The sequence below is a fragment of the Pyxicephalus adspersus genome, chromosome 3 (genome assembly GCF_032062135.1).
Source record: "Pyxicephalus adspersus chromosome 3, UCB_Pads_2.0, whole genome shotgun sequence".
Taxonomy (NCBI): Eukaryota; Metazoa; Chordata; class Amphibia; order Anura; family Pyxicephalidae; genus Pyxicephalus; species Pyxicephalus adspersus.
This window is the reverse complement of record NC_092860.1, coordinates 27,203,904-27,225,027: the sequence shown is the minus strand read 5'-3', so window position 1 is coordinate 27,225,027 and position 21,124 is coordinate 27,203,904. Positions and strand designations below refer to the sequence as shown.

At 37.4% G+C, this 21,124-nt stretch overlaps 1 protein-coding gene across 6 annotated transcripts in view; it reads right to left on the bottom strand.

The window, feature by feature from the left end:
• ATP6V0A1 (ATPase H+ transporting V0 subunit a1) overlaps nucleotides 1-20,247 on the bottom strand; it is a 51,694-nt gene extending 31,447 nt beyond the window's left edge. For 5 of the 6 annotated variants that reach the window (XM_072404050.1, XM_072404052.1, XM_072404056.1 and 2 more), the window contains exons 1-5: nucleotides 20,089-20,247; nucleotides 8,887-9,029; nucleotides 7,809-7,887; nucleotides 6,682-6,779; nucleotides 5,539-5,667 (exon numbers count right to left, since the gene is read on the bottom strand). In XM_072404050.1, the coding sequence (XP_072260151.1) occupies nucleotides 5,539-5,667; nucleotides 6,682-6,779; nucleotides 7,809-7,887; nucleotides 8,887-9,003 (423 nt within the window). In that variant the 5' untranslated portion in view covers nucleotides 9,004-9,029; nucleotides 20,089-20,247. Of the gene's footprint in view, nucleotides 1-5,538; nucleotides 5,668-6,681; nucleotides 6,780-7,808; nucleotides 7,888-8,886; nucleotides 9,030-15,409; nucleotides 15,431-20,088 lie in introns of those variants that run through there. The other variant, XM_072404051.1, reaches the window with a different exon arrangement.
• Nucleotides 20,248-21,124: the final 877 nt, after the last annotated feature.

The following is a 21,124-nucleotide window of genomic DNA, read 5'->3' as shown; positions in this document are numbered from 1 at the left end:
AGCTTTACAGAATCTCATTGTAGATTCACACACAAGATTGTAGCAGACACAGACATAGGAGGTGCAAAATGTGCCGCTTCACAAAGACTCCCCACAGCCAACAGGGGCCCCAAGTCAGCTCTGCACAAGGGCCCACTGTTGGGTACATCCACCACTGGTTGGGTGGCACAATGGCAAGGTGGCTAGCATCTAATCTTTCAGCACTATAGTCCCTGGTCCCAATCTTGCCTGCCTAGGATGCCATAGAGTTAGTATGTCCTCCTGAATGAGTTTTCTCCAGCTGCTCTGAGTTCCTCTCAAATCCCCAAAGCACGTAGGTGGTAGTAGTGGTCCCACTATGACTAACTGTAGCTATTTCTGTGTGTTTTCCAATCCCAATTCTAGGTAGGACAAATGCGGTCAGTGCACAGAGTTTCTTACAATAGGCAACACTCCCTTTATCATGAGCTTGATCCAAATAATTTAGTTCTTGTGGGCTGACAAAACTTTTTCTTGTTAATCATTCTGAATACAGTCAGTACTAATATGATAATACTTCATTTTTGAAATGTTCGGGGTATAATTTCCTTTACACAAAGTGTTCCCAGAATCCTTTATTTCTTTAGACCTATTCTGCAGCAATAAATGCTTTTAGATATAAAACCAGCACACAGCACTAAGGAAAAGATACATTTGCAGGTCAACAGAAGGTAACATCAATATTACATCTGTATTAAAACAAGGAAAATGGTGGGGGGGGGCAGAATTTTCACTGCTATGAAAAGACACGACACTGAATAAATAAAATACACATAAGAGAAACTATAAAGCAATACATTATTAAGGAATCCAGGATATAGTTTGTAGAATTAACATTCCTATCATGATTGGGTATACTGACTTTCTCCAAGTTCCTGTCTGGTGTATGATCCTAATCAAATAATAGGGAATGACTTGTCAGCTGACTTTAGGCTGGTTAGCTAACCCTGGCTAATCCAAGTAGTGGTCAGCAAGACACCAATTTTTGGTGCATTGTTTCAAGATATACTACAATTATTAAAAAGTGAACTGCCAATTGGTACAGTCAAGGATAAGGCAAAAATGGCTGCCACTATTTGGGCTATTTGCCACTGCAGAAACCTATCAGGAATAATGAATCTGCATGAAATGAATCTTAAAAAGCCAAATAGCAGAAATGTGCCTGGAAACCTTAATAGTAAGTGTCTGGATTTAATGGGCATGATTTATTAAGCGTCTCCAAGCCTGGAGGAGATGGAGTATCTTGAAAAAACTGGGTGATCCAGCAAACCTGGAATGGATGTCTTAAAAATCAGTTGCTATTAGTTGACAAATGCTTTCAATCCTGGATCAGATCCATTTCAAGTTTGCTGGATCACACTGGTTCTCCAATGATAATCCTAGCTTCTCCAGTCTAGAAGAAATTTATTAAACCAAGCCCAATATGAGAGGCAAAACAGAATAAACAGAAAAGAAAAAAAAACAACAATGAAGGCATTGTTAAAGCAGCTTGTCAAGGTTGTCTGCCATGACAACTGATAAAACCAAAAAATGGTAATGACATAGTTGTACTATCAGCCATAAGTGCTCAAAAGGCACATGGAGCTGGAATCCAGCCATTACCAAATTACCTGAAGTGCAGGGCTACAAAAAATGCTTGTAATGAGAGTTCACAAATACTATGACAGGGCCAATATACTGCATCCTAAAAACCCTCAGAAGCTCCGGATATTATTAGTGTAGGTCAACAATATAAACAGCTTAGGTATTGCAGGCAAAAAAGCTACCTATTATGGAGGAAGTGGGTTAAGTATTCCATCCAATATTATCAAGGAAGAAAAAGAAAAAAATTTAGTGACAGCTACAAGATATTTTATGCAGAATCCCATGATCCAGAAAAACAGAAAATGTCCTGGGGCTACTCTTCATTCAGAGGGTGTGATCAATAAACCATCAATCCATCTTTTTTTTCATTCTGTGTTCAATATATACGCCCAGAGGTTCTGGGTTCTAATACAGGTGCCTCTATAAGCTCTGCATAACAGTTTGAAGTTTTGGAAAATCCTAGATACAACAATTTAGGGTACAGAGGGCAAGAGCGATGAATCTGGCATATCGGTTGGTGCCAGTTTATATGGCAATGGGCCAAACTCTTGCAAAGAAAACATATATTGGTCCAGAGATCAAAAGATGCCTACTTGGGTTCAATAAAGATTTAATTGCAGGAGTTTGGCTTGAAGCCTACATTCTTTTAAACTGGAATTTTACGACAGAATGTATGAATAAAGGGGAAAGCCTGCACCCAAGGATCAGAATGAAAGTGGCTCACCTAGAAAAGTATTATATACACAGGTAACTTTGGTGGGCGCACAACAGATAGGGCTTGCTAAATATTTCATGTAACACATGTAAAAGTCAAGATGCTTTCTTCGGTGTACTATTTTGGATTATTTATTAAGCAATGGAGACATGATTGTATTAGCCGATATCTCTGACTAATCTTACAACATTAAATTTATATCTGCCTGCTATGTGTCACTAATCATAAAGAAGTCTGAATGTTTTTCAGTGGTTTTAGATGTATTTCAGCATAAAACAACCTCTGTAAAAACAGTGTATGTATTTGTTTACATTTCATATTTTCTGGATTGGGTTCATCTGACATCTCACACTTGTGATTAAATATTGCGGTTTTACATATCAGAACTGAAAGAGAGTTAAAAGGATGCAGGTTTAATTTTCAAAGTAAAAAGTACAATTTAGAAGCAACACATAGAAAACAAGGATGAAGGAGCAGAGGAGGGAGTGTGTTGGGGTGAAGCCGGAATGCCACCTGCATGCCATTAACCACTTCCTCAAAAGCAACACAATCTATTTTGATTGGCCCGATCCTCACACCAATCAAGATAGTAATCCATGAGCAAACCTTAACACCTCTTACAGATATTAACCTGCCACATAACAAAGCATTATCCTAAAACTGGGCAGCATTCAGGAAATCTTACACAGCCATTAGCAAAAGAGTGGAGTTGGTGGGTGTTCATTCTGCACTTACCTTACATGAAGTTAAAACACACCCACCATGTTTAAACCTCCCTATAACACAACTATGATTAGCAATCTCTGAAACATGAAAACATAAATGTTAAAACCCACAAGTGCGCCTCGCCTAAATATAAAGAGTCAGTCCACCAAAATGTCATACTTCAGTTAGTGAATGTGTGAGAGGGAGGAGGGATAGATGACAAATGATCCTCGTAGGGTTGTGGTGTGCTGTCTGGGAAATTTCCCTTTACAGTTTGTCAAAGGAAATCTCTCAGATTGAAAAGAATTAGACATTTGTCGCCATAGAAGGTGGGGAAACAACAGTAACAGTAAGTTTAATGTTTACCTCTTGCTCTGGTGACAACTTTTTTTTTTTTTTTTTTTTTTTTTTTACAGATTCCTTAATTTTCATTCTATGTCCATGGCATAATCACTAGCAAAATAGGGGCAAATCTGCCCATTTGGTTAACAGCAATTAAAATTTGACAAAGTAACTAAACCTTACTCACTCTAGAGAAAGTAACATTTGCAGGGATACACTTTAAAATAAAACACCAAATAAACAGCTAGTCACAGCACTAATTCATATATGTGAACATTATTTACTACTACAATCTTTATGCGGTACCTGACCCAGGTAATTGTATTGCTAAATCTGGAACAGTGAGAAGTCATCCAGACAAATACAGCTGTGTGTATCACAAGAATGACTAGCCAATTCCTTGGCAAGTAAAGTGGAAAACATATATGCCCCTGATCTACATATTAAGCCATTTTCCTGGAGTTTCCTTTTAAAGAAGGCATCTGGTTGCTTCTAAGGGGCAGCAGCAGTGATAGTTCTTGACTTGCTTCTTCATTTGTGTTGGATTTACACTAATCCAGGTAGGCAAAACAGTCGATATTGTGATGATAGTCATAAAACTATCAACTTCACTACAGAGATTTTGTCAAATAAATGCTCAGAATGTATAAAAACTTGGTAGGTAGATGAACTCTCTTTATGTTAATCATAACTTAAAATGACAGTTTTGATGGACTGACCTAATAATGTGAGCTTGAAAAGCTGTGGAGGAAGTACAGTCAGTAATGCATGAATGAAAAGAAATAAAAATGAAAATGACAAGACAATCTATGGTGAGAGACAACGGGTTTGGGGTGGGGGGGTTAAGGAATAAATATAGTCAAAGACAAGGAAGCAGAAATTGCAGCATAAAATAGTAAAAAGGTACCAAAGGGAGAACACTGGAGAAGATATCCAGGGAAGGTAAACAGGTCTAAAAAGAAAAAGCTAACTGGGAAACCAAAACAGATAAGGCTAAGAGTAGTAGAAAACAGCCACTTGGTGAAAGAAGAAAAATGGAGAAAATTAAATCACCAGGTAAGAATGGATTATTATAGCAGTAGGCACAAGGAGGAATTCCAAGAGAAAACAGGGAGTGAAACAAATGAAACAGTGGTAAGAGATCAGCAATGAAAATAGCGGAAAATGATTATGGGCTTGTAACATGTAATGTGTTCCAAAGCAGTTTTCCAAAGACCTGCCAAAAAAAACTGGGGCGACACAGCTAAGTTGAAGAGCACTACAGTGCATTCGAAAAAAGGGTATTTTTTTTGTTTTGTTTGCCTTTTATTTCTTTCAACGTTGGAGTGCGTTAGCAGTCTATTCATTAGATGCGGACCATAAAAGAAAAAATGATGGGTAAGTAAGATGGTGGAAGAAAAAAGGTTAAAATGAAGGGAGTTTTTAACAGTAAAGGGACATTTAACAGTAAAAAAATAAAGGCAATAAATAAATAAGAGAGAGTTTTAACTTTTGTGTAAAGGTAAATTGTGCAATACAGTAAATTACACATGTTGTGGTGCCATTTGTTTTACACTGCAATGTTGCCAGCCCATTCATTTTAAATTGGCTGTGTGATTGTAAAGTATGTTAACATGCAACATCATGTGTGTGGCTGCATATGCAATGCATGAATGGGCAAGACCATAGAAAAAAGTAGAAAATGTAAAGCAACAAAATCAAAAGAACCAGATGACACTAGGGTGTCACACAAACTAAAAAAAACTAGAGCAAAGAAAACTATAGCAGTTGTCTCCTGCAACCAATAAAATTTAGCTTCCAACTTTTCTTGCTATGAGCAGATGTTATGCTACAGCTTCTGTTTTCTTGGCTCTGGTTTTGTACATCAGCACAGCTGACACAGTACCCTGGAAATAGACATCAGTCAAAAGCAAGCGAATATTATAAATAGTTATGAAGTTATCAAATGTATCACTAATCTAACATGACTGAGGATGACCTTCTGGAAGAACCAAGTATAGGATTTGGTTAAAGGTTGGCATAAAATGCAGCGAGTAGCTACAATCCTATATGAATAATTTAGTATTTAAGTAAAAAATTATATATTTCATTGAAAGGTATGTAATAAAAAGAGAAAAAAACAACTCATGTGTGGTGCAGACAGTTTCCAAATTAGGAGACAATGAAACGCTGACCTCGTCGAAAAACTGCTGAGTTTTGCGCAGAATGTATTTTAACTCGGTCAGCTCCAGGAAGTTCCTCTTCAATGCCTCCTGATTTGTGTTAATCTCTTTCAGCTCATTCTCAATCTTCTCAAAGTTGGCCTGTTAGTAGAACAGAAAGTGAAATCATTATAAAAAAAAAACTACTGGGCAAAACACTAAAATATTCACATCAATTCAACAGAAGCATTTATCATTTATGACCTAGTAGTGTTTCTAACTGCTCTACCATGTTCCTACCTACTCTTACAACACAGTGACTGCTCTGATCACATTGTGTCCAGGAGTCAATTAGCTGTCAAAGGTCAATATTTTTATTGCCTTTCAGCACAGATTGATTGAGACACGATGAATCCTAAGCAAAATAGAAGCTTTTCCCCATTAAAAACCTGCCTAGGTCGCCTTTTGGATTATCTGGCTCTGTCTTGGGTAAAATGGAAAAAGGTCAAAACTCCTTTAAGTGTTCAAATGTATGTTTATGTATAATATGACTATTTCAGGGAAAATGGAGTACAATGTTTGTTTCTTTTTACTTTCATGTGTTCATAATTCACCCAAAATATATATATTATATATGCTACTTTTTTTTTTAAGAGGTTTTTTTTTTTTAATAAATATTAGACATATTTTGGTGAGTTGGGCCTAAGAATTATAGCCTACAATGTAAAATAAATTTCTATGCAAAAAAATGTAACGCTTTTCGCATGGAAATTTGGACGGAATTTGAACACTAGGGGGGTTAAAGAGAATCTTACCTCCTCCACATTCTGCACATGACGACCACTGTTTATTTATGGTAATGGGGAAAGCTGTATTTCAAGTAATTGCTGCAGGCCGTCATGAACACAAGTAAGTTAATGGGGCAGTGGCCCACAAATGTAGAAGAAAAAAGGAGTCATCAAGGTCCCATTAGAAGGAAATTCTCTGGATAGACCCCAAACTTAAAAAAAAGCATAGGCTGCCAGAACATTTTTGAGACACTATAAAAAAAAAAGCTTTTTTGTACTTGTTAGGAATGTATAAATATTTAATTGTTCACTGACTGGCAACAATTCTACTATAAGCATTCTGTTGCTATTTGTCATCCACCATATTTCCCTTCATCTGCAAACTCACCTCAAGGTCAATCATGTCCCTTGGAAAAGGTACTTCTGGGTTCTCTCCAGTGTCAAGAATCGGGATATTTGCCTTCTTAATTTCTTTCTCCACAAATCCTGTAAGACGATTAATATAGAGCAAAGATGTATTACAAACAAAATAAAATAGGTTTTTGGGGCAGATTCATCATTTAGTCACTAATGAAAGGTAGATGTAGGGAATTATTAGCTGTGCTAAATGTCTTATTTAAGGTCAGTCTTTAACTTGCAGCCCTATGCTAAAATGTGATTATACTTTCTACAGAAGTACATAAAACTGCTTCTAGTGAACGGATATATCACCCAAGGATCTAGTTTACTTGATATATTACTTGATATTTACTTGATATATCACCAACAGATCTCAAGCCATTACAGTGCATGTGAACCCTAACAATGAACTTTTGCAATTTATTTTCCATTTTGGTCTATTAAATATACTACTGGAATACTTTTTTCTAATTATAAAAAATGGTTGGTTTGTGTAGTCTGCACACTTCTTGCATTATCTCAAATGTCCTCTTAATTCCTATATTGGACCATAAATAATGATCTTTATGTAGCAGAGATCTGAAAGTGAAAGTGGTTAAGTAGATAAGAATAAGACAATGGGCATTGTCGGCACCCTTCAGTCCAAAAAGTGTTGTGTATCATTAGCCCACAACAGAACATTAGTGACAGATCAGCTGGTATTTTTCTGTAGCAGGCTAACATGAGGATTGTACATGTATTGCAAAAATATACTGCATACTTTTTTCCAGTATTGTTATTTGGCCTTGCAACATGCTAAGTGGAGCGTTACATTTTAAAAAGGACTGCTGGTGATGCTTTAAAATAAGCACCTGTTAAAAAGACTAACTATATTATTTTCCATCTCAAGGGCCTAAAGCCTTACTCCAGTCCAAATTGTTTTTAGATATATTCAACAGCAATTATGTAAGTTTTTCTTTTATGCCTTCTTCAACCCCCTTGGGCTTTAAATGTTTTTTTAATATTTTTAAAAAAATGTCAATAGAATATACATTTAATCCTTCGGCTATCAGAAACTTTTTTAGACAGGTTTCATTCTACAAAGGGAAAATCTGCGACCACATGTTTAAAACGTACGTAATTTTCTATCCATTTCTTCACATCTTCTGACTTCATTGACAAATTTCCTTTGGAAAACATTAACATCAGGATTCAACTACAATAAAAAAAAATCAGATTTCAAAGTTTGTATAGAAAACATTTTGCAAAAATACAAACTATGACCCATTTTTTTCTTTAAAAGCATTATTTTCCAAATTATACCAGTAAAACAGTATATTACTAAATAAAAATAGCACAAATGTATTTATTACACATTTTTTTTTTAATAAAAGCATTTTGAAAAGGAGCTTAAACTGTGACGGGGTCTCTATGATGCATATCATGTGGATAAAAAAAATGTGTTTTTTTATGTAGTTTGTGTTTTTTAACCCCCCCCCCCCCCGTCAGCCCAGTGTGGCCACACCACGGTTCACCAGGGCAATATTTGTGCTACATAATTGTTATACTTGCAATGCCCATGGGGTTCCTCCAGATCTTTTACAATTCTAGTCAAATGTTACAGATTAAAATGTCTTTGAAAATCATTTTAAAATGAATGATTATGAAGGGGTAATAAAACCAAATAGGCAGCTATAGGTGTTGCATATGATGAAAACACGGTTTGTCTGGTGTTGCGGCTCGTTCCATTACCATTTCTATGCTACAGAGTGAAGCCTGGTTTGTTTAAATGAGACAACTAAAGCCCTTTTCCATTTCAGCAGAGCACACAACATAACAAATTCCCCATACCCACAGCTAGAATTTTATGCACAACCTTTTATGAAGTTTTAAGTTCTCTAATGGCCTGGTAACGTCAGGCCCTTTGTGTTTAGGTTTATTGCCTACAAAATACTTTGTTCCCTAGAAAGAAGTTTTTGTTCATGCCAATCTTCCTAGCAAGCACAATTTATCGCTCATCACTGAGTAACAGGAAATGTTTTTCCTTTTCATATTTCAAATTAGTGTGAAGCATCAACAATCTATTTGAAAGTAATTTGTTTTTTAAGCAGTCATGTCACTATGGAAAGAGAAAAAAATATATATATAAAGAAAAAAAATGTAAAAGAAAGGAAAAGGTATTTCTCCAACCATCAAGACCAACTGAAATACTTACATCTCGGAACTGCACTTTTCCCAGCTCGCCGAGTTCACTGACACAGCAATATGCAGCTTCAGACTGGAGAAAAAGCTGCGCCAGTGTCATTTCTTCGCTCCTGAAAAGTTCACCCATCTTGAAAGATGTGTCTGCTGATTATCCTAAAAAGAAAAGAATATACATTTACATGTGGCTTTAGCAAAGATAACACAGCTTTGAGAGAAAGTATTTAGATACCATTCTGAGACTGGTTTCCTGACTAAATAGTTGACGCTTGCTTGTTATGTCCCTACTTGAAAAGCTGCTGAAGTACTCACACCACCACAAATGCAAACTGGCACAAACTGAATGCAGAATGGTTCTATAAATTCAGGTTTTTAGCCAATTGGCAGAGAGTCTGAAGACACCCATTGTGGTCTGTGGCCCTCAACATTGCATGTATACAAGACTATGTCTGGCAGCACACCGCTACACAAATTGTAAAATGCAAACGGGGACCCTATCAGCCCCATCAGGTAAACTGTCATCTGGTATTACCAAGGCTTTCATTTTGTGCCCAAGGTCAACATGTGATGCCAACCTCAGACCAAAGCACACACTTTTGATTTGCATTGCGCGAAGAAACAAACCCATCCAAAAACAACCACTTCAGAAAGTCAGACAGAGCCATTACCAGCAAGTAGAAGTTCTGACAGGTTCCCTTTTAATGGACATTCATAATAAAAACGGAAATACCACAAATATTCCGATAAATAGAAGATCCTACAACCTTTTTGCCGCTCATGGAGCGATGACTGTGGTACAAAGATCTGGCTAGATAACAAAGAATTATTTTTATTTTCTTGTTGGCTTAAATTACCAGTCAACGGAATGCCAAATTCCTCCCACAAAGGACCCCTACAGTACATCAAACCTATCACATTTTACACCAAGACAACACTGATGCAAACTGCAACCATTGCATTAATAAACAGAACCAAAAAGTATGCATAAATAGCAGCCAAAGGGGGTGTATGGAGTATAAACGTATCCATATCTCAATGTTTTCATAACTTTGTTGGGCACATAATGAATGCAAAGCATACAAAAGCTCTATATACATAAAAAGATGGATGGACCTCATTATCAGTTTTCTTTTACATTTGTCCATTTTAAAGAGCAATTCTAGGCAACATTAGAATCTAAAAATGAGCATCAAACTCTATCCAGGATACATTGTAGCTGTTTAAAAAGTATTGCATTATAATAGAGGGTTCTTCTTTTTTAAAGACCTGAACTTTGAAGGCTGTGCAAGCAGATAGTCTAATAACCAGTATTGGTTGACTGACTTGCCATTCTTTTTGCCACAATTGGCCTGATTTATTAAAGCTCTCCCAGGCTGGAGAGAATACACTTTAATCATGAAGATGGGTGATCCAGCAAACCTGGAATGGATCTGGCCCAGGATTCAAAACATTTGGTAGCAAATTACATTGAAGAAATCCATTCCTGGTTTTCTGGTTCACCCATGATCACAGATGAAAGTGTATCCTCTCCAGCCTGGGAGAGCTTTGGCCCAATGTGTCTAAGTTGGAGGTGACCATCCTGCAGGGCTTTGCTTCCTCATGGAAGAGATGCCTCCTGATGACTGGTGGGGAATATACAAGAAGCAGCAAAGCACAGAGGTTAGACCTCCCTTTGCAGCGCTAGATATCCCAGGTTGCATGGAGTTTGCATGTTCTCCCTGTGTTTGTATGGTGTCTTTCGGGTACTCCGGTTTCCTCCCACATTCAAAAAACATGCAAGTAGGTAATTGGCTTCCCCCCAAATTCTTGGGACTGTAATGATAATAATAATGACAAATGACTATGGTAGGTAGATTTTATATATATATATATATATATATATATATATATATATATATATGACATAGCACCACAAAACAACATTTGTTTAATTTACATTCCTAGATGTTCCATCTAAGCAAGATCCAGCTTTACCTGAACACCATTTTATGTATGTGCTTTGTTTATTAAGTCACATCCTTTAACCACCTGGCCGTTAAACCCGACCTTGGTTTGGGGTAAAAACACTTGCAAAAAGTGTTAAACCCGAACTTTTCTCAGGTGGTTAAACAAACGTTATATTGCCATATTCCGATTGTCATACATTGTACAATACAAAGAAACCTTCTTTAATATATATATATATATATATATATATATATATCTGTAATATATATATATATATATATATTTATTATATAAGCTACTGTACAATTACATTACATTATACACAATTTTTTTTTGAAGATTTTTTTTTTAAAGTTTTTTTTTTTTTTTATGTTTTATAAAAAAAATGTTATTATTAAATTTATAAAATTTTGGACATATTTCGGTGAGTTATGCGGTAATTCAGTGAATTTTAAGTATTTATTGAGTAATTCGGTGAATTATAGCCCACAATCTAAAATAAATTTCCATGCAAAAAATGTAACACTTTTTGCATGGAAGTACGGAAGTTGGGAAAGAATTGGAATACCCGGCGTTCGCGTACGCGTTCCTCTGTGATTCCTGATGATGTCCGTGCGTGCACCCGTCGATGGTGGTCTTAGCGGGAAATTCAAATATTTTGTATTGGATTCAATACAAAGTCCTGTATCCAATCCAATACAAAATATATTTATGTGGTTTTGTCTATAGGTATGTGACGTTGGACTCTGTTTTAAAATTTACCACACTAGGGAGGTGTTTTAGAAAAATATAATACTATACAGTATACCGAATTATTGCATTTTCAGTATTTTTGATTTATTTATGTATTCTTGTTTAAGTTGATTTTTGTGTTTTTTATTTAATTTTATTAAAAGTAAATTTTTTTTTTTACATGATTGTGTGTTTCAAACTTTTTTTTATATTCATGATATCTACTAGACCCTTCTTCGGACATATTTCTGTAAGTTACAGGTCTACAATTTAAAAAAAAAAAATTCAAGAAAAACAGTGTACTGCTTTTGGTACAGAAATCTAGACATCAGTGAAACACCCAGGTGGTTAAAATTCTATTTTAATTCAGCCTAACAAACTACATAACATGTATGGAAGTTTTTCAATGAGTATTCATTCATGATGAGGGTTCATTCATGATAGCAAGTTGTGTTAAGAATGAATGGCAACCCAATGTATCAACAAAACACATTTACTGTCCCTAAATAAATCCTCGCCATAAACTCAGCTCACAGATTTAAAATGGTAAGCAATGCAATGCATTTTCCCCGGTCTCTTTTAGCTGGGTGCACCAGCCGGCAATTTTTAGTAACCACCCAGCTGTTTTTGGGGTGTTACTAAAGAGTTTGGTCACAATGCAAGGCCACCACCTATCTACAGCTTCCTCCCAACCAGTTTAATATAATTCCTGGGGAATTTAAATCACTGCAATAGTTACCATATTTGCATCATCAATGCCAGGAAATTGTAAAATGACGCACCTTGTCTGCTGATTTTTGATCGGACTCAAAGTTAACAAGAACTGGAAAACTGCCCGATGACCTTACGCTGGAAATGGAAGCAGTGATTTTCTGGTGAAATCCTTTGCTTTAAATCCACTTCTGCTTTTTGTATTCTGTATAAATCTGGAATAAAACTTTCTAATGTTTTTGTGGTAAAGAAAAGTTGTATAAACCAGGAACCTGAAATCACTTGAGACCAATGTGATCATCTAAAAAAGGGTTAGCCGGCCTGCCGCTGAGTCTATAGAGACATCACATGTCTGGCAGCTGATCTTTCCAAAGAATAGAAAGCAGTTATTAGAATAATCACTGTGCAACGGTGCAGACCAACGCAATACACAATTACTAGGAGGAAAACCAGCTAGCCATTTAAAACTAACATTGGGTCAGGTACTATGACATATCCATGTTATCCCTTTCTTCTCTATATCTCAAAATATTCCAGAATCTTCATCAGATTTATTACTATAGAAGCAAAGGTTGTTCATATTGCAAAGTATATATTATTATGCTGTATTCATTTTCAATATGCAATCATATACAAGGGTACCTAAAAAAAGTAATATTTTACCTAAAGTAAAAATAAAAAAAATGGTATTTCAAAGCACATCTTAATTCTCTAATATACACTATATACAGTAATGTCAAAATTAATTTTTATTGAAACAGAAGTGAAAACCTATCCAAGTGTACTCAGCTTCAACTACGTACACATGTCAGATAATACTTGCCTGAGAGAAAAAAAGACTGTTCATTGTTAAGCACCAAAATTTAGCGGCTGATTGATGAACAAGCAATCTGATCATTATTCATTCCTATGAAGTAGTGCTCGGCAGGGTGCTGTTGGGCCATCATCCCACTCCATAGAACATAATGGCGGTGTGCGTACAGCACTCATTCATTGGAAACGATCACTAAAGATCATTTTCAGCAACAATCCTCTGACGTCCATCAGACATATGTGGAGAAACACAACCAAAACACTTTCACACACAGCAGAAGTTTTCTACACCCCCCCCCCCCCCTCTGTGCTAAAACCCCGATTTCCTCTTTATGGAAACTGAAATGTCTATCTAACTTGGTTTCAATTGGCTACAACCTTCTACTCTCATTCAATATGACTCCTGAACACACTGACATTGACCACATACAGCACGTAAAATCTTAAAGAAGCCATTCGGACTCCAACATAAAACAATTCTGCCTGGAATCCATGCAGGAATTCTGACACCCTCACGTCAGTGTTAGTTATGGATTGTAGCCCAGATTCTTTTATTAAGAAAAGAGCGACTCTTTAGTTTTTCAATTTAAGCACAAACAACTATAACTAATGCATGACATGAACACCAACAATAACTCCATTATTTTCTGAGCATTCCCCCAATCCTAGTTACTATTTCTTACTTGTTTCATGCAGAAGTATAATGTTTCTTTTCATTTCTAAATAATTATATATGTTTATAGAACAGATATTGGTAGAATAAACAGATTTGCAAGCCTACAATGCAGGGGTTTCTCTGAAGCTTATTGAGATAGCATTTTTGTACTGAATGAAAAAATACTAATCTGAAGGGATAACACACCACACATATAACACAACAAAAACACATTAACAGCAAAACTACCCCTGAAAAATTCTTCATCTGCTTTACACACATAAAAAGCCATTTGGAATGCAAAATCAAACAACTCAGTGGGCATTGGCAAGCGTTCCTTTGCCATCCATGAAGAGTGCCAATCTACTTATTGTAAATACACCAAATACTAGGTACAAGGTTACCATATATTACAAAATGAACATCAGTGGCCTTAGAATTCAACTGGTAATATACAAGATACGGGGCACCTTGATCACCCAGGTAATGGCCACTGTTAGAAAGATCTTTTGTAGACTACAGGTCCAACACCATATTGGTAATAGAACCACAAAAATACACACAAAACTAGATTTACTTTTCTGCTTTCCCGTTTTATCAGGAATGGCTAGACAGATACATCTTTAATGTTCCTCAACTACACAAATGGTGGATCACTTTTTCAATGTGGTCATCTTTGTTCAGAACATTTTACTAACCCAGTGCCCAGCTCAGGAGTCTACAAGCAACATGGAATTCAAACAGAAATAAAAGCTTCCATATTTCTATCCTGACCGGTTCCCTTTAAGGCTAGTTGGCACAGATGTTATTATAGGCAGCGGTAACCAGGCAGTCGATAGATTACTTTACCTATCTATCATTTAAGCAAAATAGTGCATTTATAGAAGCAGTCCATGGCCAAAGAAGATCCCACGTTTTTAGATGCTGCTTGCATCGCCTGGCTGTCATTTGTCTCTTCAAACATGGCTGAGGAAAGCATACGTCTGTAAAATACCTGTCAGCCAGTATGGACAAAGATATGTGTCCGCCATTAAAGACAGCTCATTACATGTGGTATTGGAAAGGCAATAATGCCCCTACTTCACAACCGGCCACCTGAACCATCCCTTAAGGTGGAACTTAAATACAGATAAATATTAAATCCCAACTGAACGTTCAGTTTAAAGCAGCGGTCGCCAACCGGTGGTCCGCAGCTCTGGCCGGTGTGCCCCCCCAGCGGGGTCCTTCTCCTAACCCTGCTGGGTGGGCACACCGGCCAGAGCCACAGACCATGTCCCACGTATGGACACAACTCACCTACTACAAGCTGTGTGTAGTTGCAAATACTGAAGCTACCCCTGAAGAAACTCACAACCCATCTGCCTATTTGTTCTTTGTTTCTTTAATGATACAGGGTTAACAACATCCTGTTGTAGGGATATACCGTATTATCCTTGATTTCACGATACACCACTCCACTATTGATCGTTTAAACTTTGTCTATTTTCACTTTAGTAATATAAGCAAGCTACATGCAAACACGTTCCTGGAGCATCAAAACATGAAGAGAGTGAAGTCGTACACCTTATTTTTTTAAGAAAGCACCCATGCCCTAAGTAGAAACGAAAAAATAAAAATGCCTCCTACCAGCAAGTTATAAAGAATTTGTAGTCTCTTTGCAGAGCTCCACCATACACACCTAAGCACAGCTCATGCTTCATACTGACTGGAAAACTGTAGCTGGGGGCCTCTGCTTCCACAGAGACGTCAAGGGTCCTTTTCTTCTACAGCATGCTAGCAAGCGACTGGTATTTCTACGAGGTGTACTGAAGAATATGCACTGTAAGCCTCTGGACACCTTTGTTTCTGTGCACCTGGAATGGATTTAGAGCATTTAAACTGAAAGTTGTACTTTAAAAACACAACTTCAGAAGAAAAGCTTTTGTTTTGGCATCTAATAGCCTGAAGTGCTCCAGCTTTGTTTACATGTCTTTCCCTGAGCCAGCTGGATGCAGTACAAATAGTCAGTAAATACATGGACCAACAGAAACACAGAAAAAAACTAAAACATCTGCTTTGTGCTTGTACGCTATGGCTGTGCCAATGCCTAGAATACAAATGTCATACATTGGTGGACTAAGGGCCTATTGCCACTGTGCCAATGGGGTGTCTAACATAGAATAGCCGAAAACCATGCATTCCAAAAAACAGGAACACATAGGAGTGCAAGGCGCTGAGGAGCAATGGCAAGGTGTGTTTGGGGTGCCATTAGGAATATATGAGAACCCAGTGCATATCTTGGTGCATGTTGCCTGCAAGTTTTTGCATAAAAACACTTTTCATTAATGTATCTCTCCAATGGGAACAGGCACCAACAGAATACTTAGTGGTCCAAAGATATGCACATCAAAACTAAACTGGACCAATAAAGGATGCCCGGATAGGTTTGGCTAAATCTACCAAAATATTACCCACCCAACTCTGCCTTTATTACCCACAATGAAATACTCAAAGTCTTTTCCATCATCAATGCCCTCTATTCATTTCATCTTTGCTGGTTACTTCTTTCCTGAATGACTTCTGCTTTGGTAAACACTAAATGCTGCCCAAGACTCTCTACTAATACATTTCCTTTTAACCACAAACCTCTGTAGATTTACATGGCTCATGTTATTATGAGTACATTTTGCCTTAACATTACAGCCACAGTGACCTGACTTAGCAATGATTCACTAACTGCAAAAGCAGAACATTTTTTAGAAATGAACAAAGAAAAGAATTAGGTAACAATGCCTTGTGCTGCTAGTGAAACCGGATAAAGAGTATACATTAAAAATGAAGATCCTGCTACCTGTGACAGGTTGGTAATATATTCAGGGATATAAAGGTGACTTGTTCAGGGTGTAGAGTTCCATCCATACCAACTAATTGTTGGGAATGTGGTCATCAGCTACAGTGTTATTTATGGGTTTACCAATATTGAATCTGAAATCTAGACCGATACAATATATATATACAATGTATTCCCCTATTATTTGTCTTACCTGCATGTTACATCAATATCTAAATATGTTCTGATATAAATACCATTCAGTCTAGGAAAGGTAGGGTCACCAAAGGAGGCTAAACAATGCATGCAAGATGCATCATATATATTGCCTGTTGTGAACAGCAAACGTACTGTGTTGTCCATCTCCTTCAAACCCTGTTCATCAGTCTATGGAGGGAGAATCGCTCCCATTTTCCATGCAGATTAACTGCACATCATGCAAGGATGTACCCAGAGACAGATCACCCTGAAGGTCACCTATACCTTTCAATATGCGCTTACTCAGGGCTGTACTTAAGCATTCTGCCTTGTGCTCCCTTGCTGGGAGCGCAGAATATAAATGGACTATAGATTGAATGGCGGATTTTTGGGTGCTTTCAGCAGCTTAGGTACACAGCAGTCCTGATTTAATTAATATTATTATACAGGATTTATATAGCACCAACATATGACGCAGCGCTGTACATTAAATAGGGGGTGCAAATGATACATACAGATCGTGGCACAGGTGGAGGAGAGGACCCTGCTCCGAAGAGCTTACTATCTAGGAGGTGCAGGAAGTATCTGATATTATTTGCCCGTGGCCAAGCTTTAAAATCATACAAATTAGCTACAATACAAAAGATGTGGCTTAGTTTAGATCATATTTAAGTACTGTGTGTGTGCACGGAGGTGTAAATTTTGTATTTTTGCAAGCTAGGGCAGTCTTGGAACAGATGCAAGCTGTCCCGTGACTGTTATTATCATTCTACTATTGGCAGAATTCCTTTCCGCTTGGAAGTGGTCATTTAAGCAAATGAAAGGGCAGGCCTAATATCAATGATGAGAACATAGCAGAATTGGTTACCTGTATCTATGTGAAACCGCAAGATAATCTGCAGCTGTAGGAAAAACATTGGCCAAATAACTGTATGAAGATTTATAATTTGTGGAAATGGCATATTTACATTTAAACATCATATTAACAAGTAGGCAAAAGGTATATTAAATGTGGTCATTGCATGATGAGAATATACTGGTATAATGTGGATGATTCAATCTTTTAGTTCAGAATGTCACATGAATGAAGTCACATATTATGCTGCGCTGTACATTAAAAAGGGGATTGGCAAGTTGCATGGTGGAATGGACAAGTGTTCCTTAAAGAGGAACCCCAATGATTATTTATTAATCCTTTTAAAATGGTACATAAATATAAGTTACATTTAAATTAGGTTTCATCCTTCTTCGTGGTAAAGCTGTTGCTGATTTTTTTGGGGCTCTGGATCAGTTCTGCTTTGCCAAAGCCTTTTTTTTTTTGGTGATCGGCAATGGAGAAAGAGGGTGTAAGAACAACAATGTGGCAAGTACAAAAATAGCTCTCATCTCCTGGATTGTAAGCTCTTCAGGGCAGGGTCCCCCTCCTGTGTCACTGTCTGAGCTGTATATTAAATAGGGGTATATATGTTACCTGGCTTCTTACAACTGCCCAATAGGTACATGGGCCAGCACTGTATTCTCCATGAACCCATTCATGTCTATTATATAGGATGAAATTCACCCAACCCACAAGAAAAGAGAATGACCCGAGGCATATCTAAACCCCAAATATACTGACGCTCATTATGGATGTGGTGGCTGCATAGATTTTCGTGTTGTTTCCTTCTTTATTTTCATTTTATTTGGAAGAAATGCCTTTAATGTCTGCACTTATTGATCCATTGTACCTATGAGATAAGCCATTATTGTCACAATTAAAATGACAGTCCTATCCCAATCAATGGAGAGTGCTTAGGAACATAATTTGTACAGATCCAGGATTCCAAGGTTGAGTATTATTATTATACAGGATTTATATAGCGCTAACATATTACGCTGCGTTGTACATTAAATAGGGGTTGTAAATGACAGACAAATACAGACAGTGACAGACAGGAGGAGAGCACCCTGTCCTGAAGAGCTTACAATCTAGGAGATCACTGGAAAATTTCTATTGGTGTTCCGTTACTAACACCAAGATGGTATTTCGGGGACTTGAAGACCCCCTTTATCAATGCATAAATATCCTATTGTGACCTAATCAGGGGACCCTTTGACACATTGGTGACTACAGTACGGGGCTCCAGTAAAAGCATACTGATTATAATGAACATTGGAGTGTTGAATTTTTTTACATTTCTATGTGACCCACTCAAGGTGATCTTTAAGTACGACTGCCATTGTTCATCTTCTTTACATAATGGATCAATGGGACTTGTAGTTATCAATATTATTTTTTATTATTAAACAGGATTTATATAGCGCCAACATTTTACGCAGAGGTAGCAAATGACAGACAGATACAGACAGTGACACAGGAGGAGGAGAAGACCCTGCCCCAAAGAGCTTACAATCTCTACAATAAAGATCAGGTTCTCTTTACTTCCTTTTTGGCTCACATGAAGTGACAAGGATACAATTAATTTCTAGCAAGATCAACTAGAATTTACTTACTAAAAAGAAAGGACAATATACATTTGTAATATATTACATTTCTGGTTTGCTGTTTCAATACCCGATAGAAAGGCATAGTCAATAACTGGTGATCACAAAGTGCAGAAAACACTTCAATGATGAGCAGCTCTCATAGTAAATCACAGATCAGTGATCACTGCACCGGATCCACTCATTTCTACAAATGATCACAGTATATTTACAGAAATAGACTCAAACCTATGGCACTGTAATGGGGAATTTAAAGACATTGTCTGGGCAGGATTACTGATTTACCATTGAGTTAGAATATCAACATTGTAAAAAGGATAGGAAGCAGGGTAAGCACTGAAATTCTACAGATCCACCCTAAGGAACAACCCTGCTCCATTGATTGTACACATCAATCACCTACAATGGGATTGCACCACAAGCCAGTCTAGGGAGGTGAATTTTCAAAAAAGTGAATCTGACATTCACTGAAACATACCCGGTGAAGAATCTTTCAGGTCCATGCGTTTCAATACCAGTAATGAATTCTCCACCAGGGTATGTTTCAGTGAATGTCAGATTCATTGCTTAATAAACACACACCTAGTAGCTCCCAGGCTATATAAAGAGCCAGCTTCCCCGAATGCTGAGCCTTGTAGTGCCCCAGGACAATGGCGGCTGTGACATATAATAGAAATATCAGTAAGTCTCATACAGAGGAGGATTCACACCCCACCTATATCACTATGTCAGCCATAGGTGTATTCATAAATACAGAAAGAAAACAATACAGTTACAGGTGCCCTTCAGCCACCCCCTGCTATTGTCAGCCCCCCTTATATGGCCCATTCGCCCATTTATTCCCTAATATTCCTTATTATTCGTACCTTGAAGATGAGAACCCAGCATCAGCTTCTCCTTCCTCCTCCTCTGCGATACAGTGTCATGACGTCACCACCCGCTCCACAAGCCGCTGCGCCGCCATTGGCTGTCAGGGCGAGCTAAGCCTGAGTGCCATTCGCTGAGCCTAATGAAAGGTTATCATGTCTTCCTACATTATTTACAATTATGTTTACGACCTGCCTCGGAATTCCTTCTATGAAAATGATTCCCGTGTATATATATTTCGAATGCTGCCAGGAATATGGCGACTTTGATACTGTTCTCCTAATACATTTTATTATCCTATTTTCTGTAATGCCCATAACCAACATGGACGCTGAGACCAAGGAGAACGTGTCACGTGACGATGTCTGCCAGAAGAGAAGGGGGATGGGTATCTGCCGCATTAAGGAGGGCGGAGGTCACATGATTCACACCAGGCTGATGGTGTGATCTGTGTCAGCTCCGGGCTAATAATTGATCTGTTTACAGTGTAAAGAAATGTAACATTTAGATATTCGAATAAAAAGGATATTTTCAATTCTGTCTTTTGAATGGTTTGCAGTCTTACCCAACACATTGCCCATTGTTAGATTAATATTATTATTCTTTCACAGTATATAGCGCCGACATATTACGCAGCACTGTACAAAGTCCATACTCAAGTCACTAGCTGTCCCTTAAAGGAGCTCACAATCTAATGTCCGTACCATAGTAATATGTCTTTATTACAGTCTAAGGACTATTTTGGGGAAAGAGAATATCCTAACTGCATGTATTTGGAATTTAAAAAAATAATGATCTTCTATCATCCTGAAGGGTAAACATATTAAGATTTATTTGTGTCATCAGTTTTTAGATTTTGCAATTTTCTCTCTCTCTGTCCCCTGTGATAGAACAAAGGCAAATAATCACCAGCAATGGGCCCGGATTGATTACGGGATAGTATCACTTTTACTGATACTTCTAGCTTTGTGTCAGTTTTATTAATTTCATTTTTTTGATAGGTGATGTTTTGAACCAGTTTTTGCTCGATATAAT